This window comes from Sceloporus occidentalis, unplaced genomic scaffold, assembly GCF_023333645.1.
Source record: "Sceloporus occidentalis isolate IW3139 unplaced genomic scaffold, rSceOcc1.0.p SCAF_3, whole genome shotgun sequence".
Classification (NCBI taxonomy): domain Eukaryota; kingdom Metazoa; phylum Chordata; class Lepidosauria; order Squamata; family Phrynosomatidae; genus Sceloporus; species Sceloporus occidentalis.
The window spans coordinates 206617001-206636109 of NW_028316983.1; the positions used below are offsets into that span (position 1 = coordinate 206617001).

Here is a 19109-nt window from a genome sequence, read left to right on the forward strand (position 1 = left end):
GCGCAAAAAGGAGCCACAAAAAGCGGCTCCTTTTTGCACCCTGGAAAGAGCATCATAGCCACAGCACAGCTCTTCTTTGGTGCTCTATCATGTAGACACAGTGCCAGAGAAAAGCCAGGACGTTGCATGCCATATGGAGCAGCACACAGCTTCATGCCAGCCTGGGGGCAGAGTCGGGGTGTGCATCATGTAGACTCCACACCCCAACTCCACCCCCAGGCCAGCTGCAATGGCCGTTTTATCGAGCCTCCTCTTTTTACTCTCTTTTTACATTTGAATAATTGTGAAACACCTTGTCTAATCAGAATTCCCAGAAATTATTTGTAAAGATGGTAGTATTTTAAACTACTCCATGTTGCACTTTTGCACATGTTAGCAGATCGGAGCAGAGATACGTAGCTGTTTCTCGAATTAGTAACATTGTTGGTGTTCACATAACATTTTCCAAATTAATTCTATTTTCTTAAACTATGGACCTTCATGACACACAAGTAGCTTTTATAAGACAGAAAAGACAGTGCAGAACATAAAAAAATCACCTTCATCCTTTCACATGTCATCCATCCCATCTGTTTCATGGTTTTAACTTTCCTATTTTTGTGTTTTAATAAGGAATAATATACAAGCACTAATCTGTAAAGATTTTGTGTGTTTAGCTATGGAAAGAGTTTTGGTTTAGCATTTATCTAATTACTACTCCATTGACATTATTACTAAGGTGAAGGGGAGGTTAAGAAGTTATTTTAGATACTGAAATATCGGACATTATTATTATTGCATAATGGCTGAAAAAAATCCAAGAACACACATTTACAGTAACTGTTCAAAATTGTGTTATCTATATTCTCCTTGGTTGATATATTTCCCAAAGAGATATAGTCAATTCTTCCACTAACAAATAGTTATCATGTTGATCTAAACCAGTGGTTCCGAACCTGTGGGTCGGGACCCCTTTGGGGGTCGAATGATCCTTTCAAGGGGGTCGGCTAAGACCATTGGAAAACACCTATTTAATTACAGTTATGAAGTAGGAACGAAAATAATTTCATGGGTTTGGGTCACCATAACATGAGGAACTGTATTAAAGGGTTGCGGAATTAGGAAGGTTGGGAACCACTGATCTAAACCAACCATCATATTCTATAAATCATTGCAGACATTATAATTGTCCTTTTGGAGATTACTGAACAATTTCACAGCTAAGAACATTAATTAAACCCATTAACCCAAAAATGCACTTCAACCACAGAAACTAAAGAACTGAGAATACCAGTGATTTGATACAAGAAAGGATTTACACCATTTTGGAATAATTAACAGTGATGTTTGGATGTCCCTTATCTTGTAAAAACATAGTCAAAACCATTTTTATCTCAGAGGCCTGAAGCCCGTACAGATACATGAGATTTCAAGATGTCCTAATGCCTCTTATATTTGCAATTTGTTTATCGTCAACCAGGTTGTTTTTCAGCATAGTCTTTTTTTTAGACAAGGCTCTGCTCTTATGTCTTTGGTTGCCAGCTCCTACCTTTAATTATCAATCCAAATTAAGAACTGTGATTCTCAAACCTATCTCTTATTTATTGTCAGCTCTCTCACACACGCATCCAAACGTCAGACATTACTTTATTACCAGAGATGCAGAAGTTACACATCTATCATGCCCACTATCTTATCTACAAACCAAGTCAAAGACACCCCTTTATTTGGGCACATTTAAATATCAATAATGTACCAAGGAAGAAAAGCCTTGCTTCATTCATGGTGCACTACCATCTGCAAGGAAAGTCACTACAGGAGAGAGGGTAGGAAGGAAGAGAGAATGACAGAAATCCCCCATATTGCAAAGAATTATTCTGCTACACATATAATTGTTTTACACCACTATCTAAAAAGAAATGACACTACCTTGTAACCTGGCACACTGCCATCTTGACAGATGGATGAGGGTGCAGGCAGCCAAGAGATTATGTATAAGCATCAAATGTATTTTCTAAGAGCAGGACACCCAACCAGCAATGTCAAACCAGCTGTCCGGCCTGAGTTTGCATGCCTGCACATAAGAGGATAGGATGCTGCCACTCAACCTCTGAGCTGGATTAACTTGGAAAATAAATAAAATAGCTCTCACATCTACATAAGGTGAGTTTGTAAAATCAGGATTGGCCATCTCTGCAACTTTACAGAGTATTGGTAAATATGGATAGATCTTAAAGCTGAATTCTATTCAGCAAGATTATATTCCAAAAATTCTTACTCCTTTTGATAAAACTTGTATTCTGTATGTCTGAGTTTTTGCTTGCTTGCCTGCTTGCATGGTTTGGGGGGATCTCTTCCTTTCTGGCTAACTGATACCCTTCACAGTTTTGCATATCCATGGAATTTTTCTTCCAAGTATTTCTGAGCTGCATCTTAAATTGGGCTGTTTTAGTCACACAGCCTTACCCTCATGCATGCATACTGGACAGGCTGGGGTCCCCAGTAAGACCAAAAATTCCATGATTTCAGACAAGTAAAAGCCACATCTTTGTCACTAAACAGCAGAACCACATGACAGATATCTTTAATGATGTGCCCTTCGCTGCCTCACCTGCCCTCTGCTCACTTGACTTAATCCATTTAGAGCAGAGCTTATTCTCACGTTCCAACTGCCTGAGCAGCTTTCAACCTTCAAGCCTGCTGAAATCAATCTGCCAAATAGAGGCATCTTTCAAAAATGGATGGGGCCAGAGATTACAAATCCAAGCACTTAACTGTGAACTTGCAAAGCATTAAAGAGTAAAGAGAGAAAACAAATTTGTCCCTAAATGATGTTTGGGGTGTGTGGAGATCATTTCCACTACCTTTGGCCACTCCAGAGGTCAAAACTAAATTTTGTAAAACAAAAACAACAACAAAATTAAAATTGCCCCCAATGCCCTCTGGAGTGGGGGCTTTTCCACCATGTTTTAGGGGGGTCCTGAGACAACTTAGGAAAGGTCTTTTTGAAACAGGAAGTTACTTTCAATCACTTCCTGTTATTACAAAGGGCCTTTCTTGGGTCTAAAATCACCCAGGAAGGCCTTGTGTCCCTTAGACAGCAGTTTTGATATTTGCGGATTGATTTGGGGGAGCAGTCATGGTAGGAGCTATTTGCTTTCTACTGTTGCCCACCCCCACTATTTGGAGAGGCTACATGAAAGTTCTTCATATTCTACAGGTTATATTAACATCATTTTTGCTTTATTTAGAAACTATTTTTCATTTCTCTAGGCCAAATATTTTAAAGCTTTTCTACACATTGTGATGCAGGGTAAGTCAAGTGCATTCCATACATTCTTTCTAAGGTTGCAACACTGAGCCACCTTGTGCATACAACAACCATGCTCTAAGAAATTATTCTGACCTTAAAATGGGCTGGGTGACTGCAGAGAACATAAGTGCCAATTTTCACCCCTGTGCCCCTCTGACAAGCCACACCATCATGTTTTGGTGCATCAAAAGTGGCAGCATGTCAATTCCAGATGCCATTTTGGGTGATTTTCAGGATAGGTTGGAGTGGCAGAAGTAAACTTCTTCATTTGATGTTGAGTTTTATTGATTTGGCTGTCTTTTGGGTAAACATTCTCCTAAAGTCAGCAAAGAAAACAAATTTAAAATATTGTTAAAGATTGGGGGATTTTCAAGTTACCAAGAGGCTTCAGGAAGTGAAAAGGTGGGGCTTAAAGGCCACATGCAACTCATAGGTAGCACTCTGCCCATTCATTTTCACAAACAAATGAGTGTGTGAAATTCGCCTCAATACAATCATGTTTGCTTGCCCTATGAAAACATGTATCTGTACGACTGGTTGTATATGTCTCTATTTAACTAAGCCTTTGGCAGACCTTGCCTTGAGAAAACCAGCCTTGCTTTTTGCCAACTGGCTGGAGGAGGACCCTAACTCTGGAGAAATAAGAATGAAGTAGGAACTTTTGAAAAAGGAACAAAGCTGAGATTCCTTCATTTCCCACACTTGAAAATCCAGGGGACAGTTTTAGAATGAACGAAGAGATTATTGCACTTTAATGAAAAGATTATAGCAACATCAGGATGCAGTGCTGGCTGTGAGATATTTTGCTACCTGAGATAAAAGGCAAGATGGCACCCTGTTAATTTCACCAGAAGGTGACTGTTTACTTTAATGTTGGTGGCAAGTCAGCATCCTCTACCCCATTTTAGGACAAATCTGAAGCTTGGATGGGGCCACATGAAACACACCGAATATCATCTAGGAGAGGGAAGCATAGCTAGGAAGCAACAATTGCTGCCTCCTGCAGCATCCATCCCTGTTGTCTAGCTGACTGCTTCACAGTAGAGCTAATCCTGCAGACCAGCAAGTTTAAGGAGAAACTAAAGCTGCTTATTGAAGAATGGAGTGGTTTTTTTTTCTTTTTACAACCAAGTTAAGCAGAATCCCAAGGAATCTAAGGTTCTGCCTGTACCACAAATTTTATTTGATAGGTCTAGGTATATACTAGATATTGTCAACCTCTCATGCGACCAGTGTTCTTGATGAGGTCTATAACCACAAAAGTGTCAATACAGATAGAGGCACTAACCTATTTCTAATGCTCCACACATAGGCTCATGCATTCTTAACTGATCTGGTCTCAGAAAGCTCTCATATTATCAGCCTTATTTGCAACTGAGAACACAGCTTGCTGCCCTAGCTAGTAAGAACAAACACATTTTCAAGAAAAGATTTACTGACAAGTATGTCAAGCAGGTCTACTCAATTTATGAACAGGGGTGCATCTACACTGTAGAAATAATGCAGTTTGAACCACTTTAACTGCCATGGCTCCAATTTATAGAATCCTGGAATCTATAGTTTTGTGAGACACTAGCACTCTTTGGCAGAAACAGTGAAAGACATTGTAAAACTATAAATCCCATGATTCCATAGGATAGGGCAACAGCATTTGCAGTGGCATCAAACTGCATCAATTCTACAGTGTAGATTCACTTCAAGTTTAGCTTCAAGTAGCTCAAATGGCTACTTCCAGATTTGGGGTTGAATGAGGCAAGTACAAACCATAGTGAATCTTGGGGAGATGGGAAATTGGCCCCTGAACCCATCAAACTTGCAAACCCCTGCTCTACACAATATACAATCCGAGCTCCTAAGGAAGTATATTTTCTCTCATCAAACTGCCCACATGCAGGTATCCCCTGCTTTTAAGGATGTAACTTTTTGATGACTCGCTCTTGTGAATGTTCTAAACTACTACCCAGTTCCATATATTCAATGTGTGATCAGGCCTTTGGACAGTGTTTTCATGGTGGTTTTGTGACCAAGCACTGCTTTTTTCTCTCAGTCAACTCTGTGCCTTTTTCTCTCTCTTGGCTCCATCTTGTGTTCAGTCAACTGAATTAGCTTCCACTTTTCAACTATTTCCAATTTTTGACAGTGCTCTGGTACCTGACCTGTACAATAAGCAGGAGATGCCTATACAGGAATCTGCTTCAGGTACCCCAGTCACTTAATGTGAGGTATTGCAATTGGGATAGTGAAAAAAGGAATTTTGTGTAGTGATGCCCTTTTTACTGAATGCTCTCTCTCCAAGGAGACTTTCCTGGTACCCATTTTAGGATACACTTGGATGTATACAACAGTTAGTATACACCCAAGTGAGTAATAATTTTTTCACTTCTGATGGAGCTGTTTTAGCACTAATTTACTTTCAGTCAATTTAGAATTATTTTCTGAATGTTTATTGTGTTGTTATCCTACCATCACAACCATTCTGAAATATTCTTACTAAAGTGTAGTAGAAAAATTTCTTAAATAAACAAACTTGCCACAGTTTTTGGCACACTTATTGGAATAACAGTCTCAGGCCTTGCCTTTCTAAAACTCATCAAAATGTGTATTTCAAATTTTGTGATGGACCATCTTCCATACCACTGAGGCTGCATTTGCACAGCAGAATTAATGCAGTTTGGCTGCCCTGCTCAAAGCTATGGAATTCTGGGATTTGTACTTTTGTGAGATACTTTGCCTTCACTATCAGAGAGCTCTGGTGCCACAACAAACTACAAAACTTAGGATTCCATAGGATCGAGCCATGGCAGGTAAAGTGGCGTAAAACAGCGCTAATTCTGCACTGTGACAGCAAATCTGTCAAGCTATTTCCCCCCTTAAAGACAAAAACTCTCAAGAAAGAAAGGATCTTCTAAAGACCAGAATTCTGCTCAGGAATTGTGACTAAATCGGATCCAGTGTTGTCACAAAGACACACTGATTCCATCCTTGCCACACACAGCAAGGGACTTCTGGTGCCACTTGCTTGAATGCAAATAGAAATTTCTGTATAAAGGGGGTTCCCCATCATACATATATCATATACTACTACATAAAAGTGCAGTACTTTTACCAATAGCATCAAAGGTCAGTGATTTTGGACAATATATCACTGAACTAGTTTCCGAGTCAAGAAAGGTTCGGGTGTCCTAACTGTAACACTAAAAATATGAAATGGGTACCACTGTTTGAAATGGGTTTATGGTCACATGCTAAACTAAATCCACTTGAAAGCATCAGCCTGTACTAATATCAGTTATTACCAGTAAAAAAGAGTGCACTAATAAATACTTGCACATCAGTACTGGAATGCATACAATAAACATATTTAAATGTATAGTGTATCTGAAATAAATTAAAAGAACAATAATCAAACTCTCACATTTTAAAAGGAAACATATGAAGCACACTGAAATTTTTAAAAATTAAAATCTCAGTATCTGATCTTTAGTGTAAATCCAATTCAGAGTCCAAATTAATTTGTTATTTTTGGTATTTAGACTTAAGACTTCAGGTATTCATAATTTGTGATTTTAACTGTAGATAGTTTTTGTAAAACAGTTAACCCCAATTGAGCTCATATGAGAAAAAGTGAGGTACAACTCAAGTAAACAACTGCAACAGACTTATCAAATCAATGGGAACTTGGTAAGTGAATTGATTCTGTGAGTCTAGTTTATTTGGGACTAACAATTGGATTTAGCACTCTGATTTAAGTATTAAGGTTGAAATATAAATTTCATGTTGTTCTCCCATTTTTCCTGATATAATCTGCATTTCAGCAAAAAAAAAAAAAAAAGCAGTTTCCGATGTAAATGCTTAGTTATTCATCTTTCCCTATGGTTCCATTTGGACTTACAGACTGCATAGTCAAAGGCTTGTTAGAGAACAAATGCCAGTTCAAGTAAACCAAGTTGGGCTTAATTTCAGGGTAGAGGTTTAGTCAAAAGAAAGGTTTGAATAATCCCAAACCATTTAAAATTGTCAGGACTAGTAGGAATGAGGTATCCCAGTTTGAGATGACAGCTGATATATATATGGGGGAAAGCTTTCAACAGCACCATTTTCAACCATATTTGCTTTTATCCTTAGTTCCAAGAATCATTCTTGTCACTGTGTGCACATAGGTGATTTTTTATGAAGGTATGATAGGCATCAGATTGTTAAAACCATCACCTATAACCACAGGTATAAATCCATTGAAACCAAACTGACTTCCATACAATAGTTAAGTACCTACTTAAATGCCTCCCAGAAGAACATGAAAGTGTTTCATGTGTATGAAAACAGAGTAAGGAGCATTTAGTGGCAACTGTCAAGCTTTACTTCTACAGAAGATGCCTGCTATGTATGCACACACAATAAAAATGCAAGTACCTTTATTGCACATGTAATGTTTTTGTACACTCAGATAACTACAGCACCGTAATATAATGTTTGGGGTGAAGTTAAAAATGCTTACACAGCAGTTTTTACGCACATCTAGCTAGTGTGCAAGTCTTACCTAAGTAGAGTGATGAGTTTTCTTTCTTGACATTGTCATCCAAGTAGGTTGGTCCCAGAGTATAAATGGGTGTGGAGCCCATGCCAATGAGAATTTGTGCACAAATAAACAAAGCTACATAGAGTGAATGGTCATTTCCACCTGAATCTTTGACACAGGTAGGCGATTCCACATGGTCTTTGGCTGTGTTATTGCTAGTCAAGCACAAACCATCATTAGACACAGAAGAGTTCAGTTCCTGGATCTGATATGGTGGAGAGATGAAATGAGGCAAAGAGAACATGGCAGCCCCAAGAGCAATAAAAAAACCACCAACAGCAAGCCACAGAGGCCTTCGCCCTCGCCCCCCAAAGTAACTGATGAATACCACTACCATCAGACTGCCAATATCAAAACAGCTGACCAGCAGCCCAGATTCTGAGCTTTTCAGACTGTACCTCCGCTCTATGGTGGTGATAACACTGCTGAGATAACCAGACACCATGAGGGACTGTATAAATGTCAGAAAGCACATGCACACCAAAAAGAACCGAGAGTCTGTCAATACCACACTGAAGAATTTTCTACCTGGGATCGTTAACAGCGTGGAAGCTGGTGAAATCCCTTTACTCATGCCAGCAGAGTTATTGTAGTCAGTTCTTTCAGTGAAACTCCCAATTCGTAAGAAGCTAGAAGCTGTAAAAGACAATATTGTCCTGGAAGAAGTTGTGGCGGCGGCGGCAGCAGCAACATTGCTCTGATGTGCTGATGTGTCAGGGTCAAGGCCACATCTCTGTTCAGAGCCCCCCTGGAAACTCTGTAAAAAGCTCCTTTTGGTGGCAAGGAGAGCACTTTGCGTGGTATTAATACGTGGAACACACCCATTAAGAACCGGCAAGCTCTTGGACCTAAAATTCTCATCATGCTTTTCCGGCTGCTGTCCACCAAGAGACTGTGGACGCTGGTGCTTCTGTTGCTTTGTTATTCCTGACAAAAGCATGCTGATAGCAAGCCTGATTAGGAACAAGTTACCAATTCCTAATCAGAGGCATGGTCTTCTGGAAAACCAGCCTTGCCTTTTCATCTGAAGAGCCATACAAGCATTCCCTCTGACATTCAAAACTAGCTCCGGTCACTCTGGAATAAGGGCGCCTAGAGTCCAAAGCTGTCACATCAGTGGCACTGAGCACATGTCCAGCAGATTCTTTGTGGCTCCATCCTTCTTAGCACTGCTCTCCTCTGCCAGCAGCTGAGCTATAAACAGATTGGACTGGGCTGCTCCCCCTCTGCGGACACATTCCCACGTGGATTAATTGGCCACGTTTAATCTTGAAGGAGTGCCAGAGTTCCTACCGAAGCCCAGACACTCTGGGAGAAGAGTGTCCTTGACTGCCTGCATCGCTGGACTCCGGGACGTAGATCTGGAGGCGTCCTCTCTCTCCCTTTCTCAGGTTTAAAACCTCCGGATGGCAAAGCTACCAATCTGTAAAGCAGAAGGAGGGAGGGAGGGAGATGAAGCAAAGAAGGTCAGCATGCCGCTTTTGTCCGGTTTCTCCCAGCAGTAGTTCCCAGCTGCTGTTCCCTGGAGCTAGAAAAGGACATAGCAGTCTCTATCTATTATTTGGGTTCCCTCCCTTGAACGACGCTTGGATTGCCATTGCCTTTCACTAAAAAAAGCCCCTCCACTTGCCTGTACTGGATCTAAGTCAGAAACAATTTTAATCGCCTGTCAAAGGGGATGCTCCAGGAAACAATTACAGGATCTCTGCTGCTTGAATTTCTACCACAAAAAGCAGTGGGATATCTGAAGGCAAAATTCAGTTCATTTCAGGCACATATTTTCCCTCACACTATCCCTGTAAAGTACTCTTTGTGAAGACAGATCTTCATAAAAGAGAGAAAATATACATATGGGTGCCTAAAACACACCAGTGCCTTGATGTAGACATCACAGCCTCAATGCAACGGCATAAATCAACACACTTTTCTTTTCAAAGCTAAAAATAAACAGATTGGAATATATGCTCAACTGCAAATACCAAGGCAATGCAGACTATCCCTTGCATAGTTTGCTTCCCTGTGCTCCTGATAACAAACGCTAGAGTTATGGGAGGCTCTCCCACAGATGGGCACAGAAAACAAAGAAAGCAACACACATCTCAGGGACATGTGCCAACACAGTAAGAACCACGTAAGGCAGCGAGAGCATTACTTGGATGCAGTTGTGGTACAAACTGTATCAACAAGCAAAATGCAGTTTTGTGCGGGCATCTTCATACACATGCACTTTCAGAGTCATTCCCCCACTAGCACAGCCCAAGGTATCTGGGCATTTGAACAGAAGAAAATGTCAGCCCACGTGCCTTATATACTACTAGAGTAACTAGCTGGACACTTGACTCAGTACACGTCTGTCTGAGCCTTGTAGAAAGTATAAGGCATTCACGCACATACACACACAGAGGGAGAAGGAGAGATGTTGGGTCCACACTGCAGAAATAATCCAGTTTGACGCCACTTTAACTCCCATGGCTCAAGGCTATGGCAATTGGAGATTTGTAGTTTGACAGCCAGCGTAGTTTAGTGGTTTGAATGTTGGACTACAACTCTGGAGGCCAGTGTTCGTTTCCCAGGTCAGCCATGAAACCCACTGGGTGATCTTGGGTAAGTCACATGCTCTCAGTCTCAGGGGAAGGCAATGGCAAACCTCCTCTGGACAAGTCTTGATTAGAAAACTCCATGAAAGGTTTGCCTTAAGGTCGCCATAAATTGAAAATAACTTGAAGGCACACAACAATAACGAAGTTTGATGTGGCACCAAGGCTCTCTGACATAGAAGATTAAATGTCTTGCAAAACTACAAACCCCAGAATCCCATAGCACTGAGCCAGGCCAGTTAAAGCAGTGTCAAACTGGATTATTTCTGCAGTGTGGACGCAGCCACACATGGATAGGCTAGGCAGGCATCGGCAATGGGTTTAACTTGGCAGCTGCCACTGCTGTGCATAACAACTACCACACACATACACAACGCCATACATAAAAGACCCTTATTATAAATCACTCCATTCAGGGTGATCAGATGTTCTCCTTTTCCAGGACCTGTCCTCCATTTCAACTTTCTATCCAGGTGGAATTCCACAATGTCCTCCATTTTGTGCATGACTAAGGAGCATGAATTTATATTTCTAGGAGTGTTTTGAGATTTTCATTTGATCATGTCCTCCATTCTTCTTGAAAATGACCTCCATTTTATGGAGCCTTGCCCTCCTTTGCAGTGAGGACAGGGAGACCAGAAGGATAAATGTCTCACAAAACTACAAACCCCAGAATCCCATAGTAGTGAGCCATGGCAGTTAAGCTGGTGTCAAACTGGATTATGTCTGGTGTGCAGACGCAGCCACACAGATAGGGACCAGACAGTTCCTTTTCCAGGACCTGTCCTCCATTTCAAACTTTTGTTCAGGAGAAAATCCAAAATGTCCTCCATTTTTGAGCAGGACTGAGAAGCACGACCTTATATTTCTACGAGGGTTTCTAGCTGTTATTTGGTCATGCCCTCTATTTTTCTGGAATATCCTACATTTTGCAGTGCCTGGTCCTGCTTTGCAGCAAGGGTAGGGCGACCACAGCCAGGGTCCTCCTTTTTCCAGGACTTGTCCTCCATTTCAACCTCCATCTGCCCAGGAAGAATTCCAAAATGTCCTCCATTCTGAGCAGGACTAAGAAGCATGGGTTGATAGTTCTAGGAGTGTTTGGAGCTTTTTTAATTTGGCCAGGCCCTCCATTTTTTCTGGAAAACACCCTCCATTTTTGGGGGGAGGGCTGGTCCTCAGGTGAGGAGGACATCTGGCCAACCCTGACTCCATTGCTTGCATGTAAACCTCTTTTCATTCGCTGCAACTTGAGCCTAATCCATTCTGGACCAAGCCAGAACTGCCTAAGGGAAAGTTTATTATTGGCAGTTAACGGTTCACCTTAACGTACCATTCGCCTCCCTCACACTAACAACAACGACAACAACACAACACACACCCCAAGGGCCCATTTTGTACGATCCTCGCTGCTAGGGCATTCTGGGAAATGTAGTTTGTTGTGGCACCAGAGCTCTCTCTGACAATGAGCCAGAGCATTTAAAGCGGTTTCAGACTGGATTATTTCTACAGTCTGTTTCAGATCTGTAGTTTGGTGAGACATTTAGCCTTCTCTGTCAGAAAGAGCTCTGATGCCACAACAAACTACAATTCCCAGGATTCCCTAGCATTAGGCCAGGGCAGTTCAAGCAGTCTCAAACTGGATTATTTCTGCAGTGTGTTTTGGACCCCAAAGATTGTGTGGGTTCTTTTGGGGTCCATATGACCCTGCAAGAATAATCCAGTTTGACACCTCTTTAACTGCCCTGGTGTAGTGCTAGGGAATCCTGGGAATTGTAGTTTATTGTGGCACCAGAGCTCTTTCAGACAGAGAAGGCTCAATGTCTCAGGAAACTACAATACCCAGGATTCCCTAGCACTGAGCCAGCCATGACATTTAAACCGATCTCAAACTGGATTATTTCTGCAGTGTGTTGTTGTTGTTTGTTTGTTGGGGCAGGAGGAGACCCTCTTTTAGGAGCAGGACTCTCTTGATGTGCAAAAAAACTAACATTGTTGGAATATAGCTATAAAGATATATAGATATAGATATGAAAAACTAGGCATATAAAATCCCTTTTGTTACAATAAACATTATATATAACGTTATAGAAAAACTGAACCTTTCAAAACCTGATTTGTTTTCTGGGAAGAAACTGAACTGGAAACAAAGGCTGCATCCACACTGGAGAAATAACCCGGTTTGGCACTGCTTTAACTGCCTTGACTCCCAGAATCCCATAGCCTTGAGCCAGGGCAGTTAAAGTAACAGGTTAAAATGCATAGCAGTCGACTGGGTTGGAAAGGGATGCTTTGTTGTTGCTGTTGTTGTTGTTGTTGCTGTTGGCCAGTTTTCTTCATAAGGAGGAATTAGTTGGCAATAGCTTGATTAAATGAGTGATTTAACTAGATATTAATTGAATTGATTTGGTCTGGAAATTAAAAAAGGAGACTCCAAACAAAGAGAGGGCTGAGGAGGAGGAGGAGGAGGAGAAGGGGAAGGGAAGGGAGGGTGAAATGATGGTAATAATGATGGATATGATGGTGGTGGTGGTGATGATAATAATAATAATAATAATAATAGTGAGAACCTAATAAAAATAATAATTAGAACCTAGTAATAAGAACCCATTAATAATCATAATAATAATGAGATCCTTACGGTAATAATAATTAGAGCCTAACAATAATAGTAAGAGCCTTATATTAATAAGCCTAATAATACTAATAAGCCTACTAATAATGATAAGAGCCAAATAATAATAATAATAACAATAATGAGAGCCTAACAACAATAATAATAATGAGAGGCTATGAAGAAGAACCTAATAATAATAGTCAAGAGCCTAATAACATTAGAGCTTAATAATAATAATAATAATTAGCCTAAAATATTAGCGCCTAATAATAATAATAATTAGAACCTAGTAATAAGAACCTAATAATAATCATAATAATAATCAGAACCTTATTGTAATAATAATGAGAGCCTAACAATAATAATAATAATAATAAGGAGAGCCTAAGAACTTAATAATAATGAGAACCTAATAACGTTAGAGCCTAATAATAATAATAAGAGCTTAATAATAACTTTAGAGCCTAATAATAAAATGAGAGCCAAACAGTAATGAGAGATTAATAATAATAAGCCTCATAATAATAATGACAGCTTAATAACAACATTAGAGCCTAATCATCATCATCATGATAATAATAATAATAATAATAATCAGAGCCTAATAATAATAATAATAATAATAACAAAGAGATCCAGCCTGGTGTGTTGGTTTGAGCGTTGGAGGATGATTCTGGAAGTCCTGGGTTCGAATCCCTCCTTCTCGGGGGCCATGGAAACCCAGTCTGGGCCAGGAGAGGTGCCACTCTCTCAGCCTAGCCTCCCTCATGTGTCAGCCCAGCTCTGGAGAAATCTTGCCAAGAAGAGCCCAGGGTAAGCCTGCCTTAGGCTCGCCGTAAGTCAGAGAGGACTTGAGAAAGGCACACAAAGGAATAGCCCTAGTGGCAATCACAACAGAAGGCGCCCTCCGGAGAGGCGCAGTTACTCACCGAGAGAGCGCTGCCAGGAGGAGGAGGAGGAGGAACTCCCTTGAACTCTCTCTCTCACCCGGCCTGACTCTCAACACTGGGGACGATGGCGCAGGCGCACTCGCTCCCTCCCCTCCGCGGAGTTCCTTTGTCAGGAGCAGCAGAAGCCTCTCCCAGCGGCAGCGGCTCCGTTCCACCTGCTCCTGCCTTTCCGCAGGGACGCCCAATGGCTCCCCTGGAGACGAGAGCAGGAAGGAGCAGCAGCAGCAGCAGCAGCAACGCCCTCCCTCGCCACCAGGGGGCGTTCGGCCGGCCGGCCGGCAGGCAGGAGGAAGCGTCCTCCACTGATAGAGCTTTCTTTTGGCCAGACCTGGCTGCTCCTTGGGATGGCTCCACAGGGGTTAAAACACTCCTGTCTCTCTCTCTGTATATTATTATTATTATTATTATTATTATTATTATTATTATTATTATTATTATTCTCTAATGTTATTAGGCCCTTGTTATTATTAGTATTAGGCTCTAATACACATACACACAAACACACATACATACATGCACACACATATTTATATATACACACAAACACACATATGCACACACACACAAACACACACATAGGTACATACATGTACACATATATGTACACACAAACATACATACATGAACATACATTTACATGTGCGCACATGTATATATATATATACATACATATATGCATACATGCACACACATATATACATATACATACAATCACATTTACACACACACACACACACACACATATATATATACACAATATAAAATCACACACATACATACATACATCAAACACACACATATATGTATATACACAAATATACACACTCATACAAACATACATATATACATACATGTGCATGAGCACACACATATATATGTATATGTATATACACAAATATACACACACATATATACAGACAAACAGATACACACACATATATACAGATACATACACATACATATATATGCACACACATACACATATATACACACACATATACAAACACATACATATATACATACATGCACATACATTTATATATACACACAGACACACACCATTATAGGAAACAATTATAGAATTGTAGCATGAAATACATAGACATATTTATACGATATACAGTAACCCTCCGTTTTCGCGGACTTGTAATCCGCATCCCTCACCCATTCGCGAGTGGAAAATGGAGGGGACAAAATGGCGCATGCCACCATTCAAGGTAATGGCTTTTCCATTTTCATGGGGTGCGTGTGTCCAGAACAGATCCCCCCTCGAAAACAGATGGGAAACTGTATATCATATATTTTGTATGGCACTCGCACTTTTACATCCTCAAAACTACTTTCTCAGCTTTTTCAAAACTTTCTCAGTTTTTCAAAACAGATGGAAGAAAGCTCAGTATCATTGGCAGTGTTGAAGATGTTGCTGGATCATGGTTTTCTGACTGCATTTCTTAGGTTTTCATTTTCTACAGTTTAAAAAGACCGAGGTGGCCTCTTCTTGGATTGTGCAAAACAAACCTTCTCCTTTCATGCTCCTGCAAGTCCCATGGTGATCTCTCTGTAAAGTGGCAAGAAAGGCTTCATCTTGTTTTGAAACATTTTGAGATTTGGTCACTCTTTTTAGCTTCCAGGTGGAAACCGATAGCCTTGTGAGGCAGGACGGCACGTAAGCATATTAGTTAAACCAGAGTAATAAGTGCAATTAGACATTGTTCTCTCGTGTCTGCTCTCCTGTGCACTCTAGAAACCAGAAGTTCGGACATATTTACTCACATAACTCTGGCATGAATCCAGTTGCCGGACCCAATTCAAGTGAATCAATGGAACTTAGATAAGCATTGACTTCTCATGCGCCATTGATTTTATGGGCTTATTCTAACTGGAGCTAACAATGGGGTTGTTGTGGTTGTTGTTGTTACCAGTTCTCAAGTTGGCCTCAGCTCATGGTGACCCTGTGGATGAGACACCTCCAAGACCCCCTATCCTCAACCGCTCTGCTTAGCTCCTGCAGGCTCAGGCCTGTGGCCTCTCAGACTGAGTCTAACCATCTGGTATGTGGTTTTCCTCTCTTTCTGCTTCCCTCTATGTTTCCTAGTATTATTGCCTTTTCTAGAGAGTCATGTCTTCTCATGATGTGGCCAAAGTACAACTTCAATTTCATCATCTTTGCATAATAACAATCAATACAGGCTCCCGTTTATTGTAGTGCATCTGGCACCCACTCATTGTGGCTTCTTATAGCTGCATCCGGTAGTCCAGTGGTCCCCAAACTGTGCCCTTTAAGAGATTTTGGACTTTAGCTCCTGGAATGCCAGACTATTGGCCAAGATGGATGAGGCCTCTGAGAGCTGAAGACCAAAATCTCTTAGAGGGCACAGTTTGGGGACCACTGCTGTAGTCCTTGAAAGAATTCAGGAACTATGGGAACTTTAATTCTTGAAAGAATGTCAGACAGAATTATACATTTACATATCTTGCTAGAATTCATAGCATTCTAGGAATTCCTAGTGCAGTGATGCCATAGGTTCGCCACCACTGTCCTAGTATAAGCTCTGGCTTTCACACTCGTTGTCACCCTTCATCGTATTGCTTGCTTTGTTCCAGCAGCGTTTCTGACTGACACGGCCAAACCTTACTGGATGTGGATTCTGCACATATAGATTCATATACAGAGAGGAATAAGTTTGGATTAATATCCACAAGCATGAGCTACAGCAGTGCTTCTTAAAATATTTGTGTGGTAGACCACCAAGGTTATTCTCTCCAGTGTGTAAAGGACCCAGCACCATATGTGTGCCCATTGGCTACAACTCTTTCTTTTTTTCCCTGGAAACTTGCTACAAGTCAATGGCATACAGAGCCACTACTGCATTTTGTCCCCCATGATCTAAAGCAAGGTGCAACATGTTTTGTGGCCAGAGGGTCAAATGACTCTAGGCAAGCATGCCAGGATCAGGAGTGAAGAAGGCTGCTGATACCCCAGACTCCATTCACGCATACAATCAGACAAATTGATGAGTACACATACAGGTTTCACAGACATACATACTATTGTGTGTGTGTGTGCCTTCAACCTGCCTGTCAACATATAAATTTCATAGGGTTTTCTTAGGCAAGGAATACTCAGGTGGCTTTGGCGATTCTTTCTTCTAAAATTTAGGGGGCTGCCATCCAAATACTATTTTTTATTTATTTATATTTCTTTTCTTTTTTTTTTTTGCCACCTTTCTCCCAAAAAGGGTCCAAAGGTGGCTCACAAGATAATAACATTTAAATACATTTTTTAAAAAATTAAAATAACCTAATTAAGGAAGGGTATTCCACAATTGGGCTGACAACATACAAAGCCCAGTTAACATTTTTAGTTAGTTTTGAGTTCAGCGTAGCATGAGCATTACCTAGCTGGAAGACTGCCTAGCCTGCTCTAAATTTGGTGGAAAACAAACTTTTAAGGAATTGACTTAATACCCTAGGCTTCCTTCCTCTTTTCTTTCTCTGAAATGTTCTCTTATTTCTTGCTTCTCCGCTGTGCTGCAAATACAGAACATGGGTACAAAACACATGTCCACACCTGATTTATTCCATCGCCTGACTATAGAATGGGTATGAGTAACAAACAGCTGTTTTACTTGTCCACCAGTTAACCAACAATGAAAGATGTGAAAGAAAAGGACAGTTTATCTTCCTTGTGGATTTCTTCCATTTTTTAAAAAATCACTTGCTGCAGCTGTTGCCTCTAATCTTCACCTGCTGCTCTCATGGGTTTTTTTTAACCACAGAAAGGAAGTGAGAATAAAAGAACATAGAAAGTGTATACTTCTGGTTTTAAAAAAATATAGATTCCAGATATGAATCCTTGGCTACTTGTGTTTTTTGGCTTTGTTTCAATAGATATAAACAGTAACATGGATAAAATAGAGTAAAATGCTCATCCTTTTCCTTGAAAGCAACACTAACTGCTCGCCCACAGAAAGGAACTGGTATTACATACGCTATGTGTCTTTCAAATCACAGTTTTTGTAGAATTTAAGCATCCAGCACAGGACTTAAGTCAAATAGACAGTTTGAACATTTTATCCCTAATTCACATTGCAGATGCTAATGTACTATTGTGTCAGCCTTAAATACCAAGGTCATTCATGACTAAAATCTCCCACATGTGACATTGTAATTTTATGTAAAATGGATCCTGCTGTTTCCATGGTTTCACCTGAAATGCACCCTGGGCTTTTATTGTTTAAAATCATTGAAAGTCCTTCCAAGCAGAGAAGAAAAGCAATTTTTAAACAGCCAGCTTGTCTTCCTTGCTACAAATGGTTGTATAAGGTTCTGCCTCATGAGCACAAAGATAGCTGTTTGGATTATCCCACTCTTTTAAGCCTATCCCTGGATATCTTTTAAAGTTGCATTCTAACCTTTTCAGAAATTAATTCTATAAAGATGTGCTGCTCATTTCTTTGTAATGTTATTTTGCGCTGAGAGTGCTGAAATAGCATCCTTTCTGACCAGAATCACAAAGAAGCATAGTTTTACTACTTTTCAAGAACAGATTTTAGTGTGTGTGTATAATTGATTTATTAATATGACACAGTATAATGTAACTATTTTGCAATAGAACATATGAGAAACTCAACAGGCATTACATATTACGATTTTTTTATTTTTAGGGAAGTAGTATGCTTATGTAAAATCTTTCGTTCACAGGTTACTGTGAAAGTAACAGTAAATTCATATATGAATAGAATAAGATATGCATATGACAATATACGACTAACAGAAAATAGCAAAGAGTAGTGATCAGTACTGAAGAAAGCCAAGGAAGAAAGTGCAAAGGCAGGTTTTCTGTTGAACATTAAGAAAACAAAAATAATGACCATGGATGATTTATATAACTTTAAAGCAGACAGTGAAGACATTGAAATAGTTCAAGATTTCCATACTTTGGCTCAGTCATTAATCAGAATGTAGATTGCAGTCAAGAAATCAGATGAAGACTAGGACGGGCAGCCATAAAGAAACTAGCCAAGATTCTGAAGTATAAAGATATATCATTGAATACTAAAGTTAGGATTGTCCATGC

The 19109-nt window shown here is 40.3% G+C and overlaps 1 protein-coding gene across 2 annotated transcripts in view; it reads right to left on the reverse strand.

Moving 5' to 3' along the window:
• The window catches only part of LOC149317403 (solute carrier organic anion transporter family member 5A1-like), a 67891-nt gene extending 53849 nt beyond the window's left edge, over positions 1 to 14042 (reverse strand). For both annotated transcript variants that reach the window (XR_016280630.1, XM_089517429.1), the window contains exons 1-2: positions 14009 to 14042; positions 7830 to 9291 (exon numbers count right to left, since the gene is read on the reverse strand). Coding sequence is in view for 1 of the 2 variants with exons in the window: in XM_089517429.1 (XP_089373555.1) it covers positions 7830 to 8808 (979 nt within the window). In the remaining variant the exon portion in view is untranslated. The remainder of the gene's footprint in view (positions 1 to 7829; positions 9292 to 14008) is intronic.
• Between the last annotated feature and the right edge of the window lie 5067 nt (positions 14043 to 19109).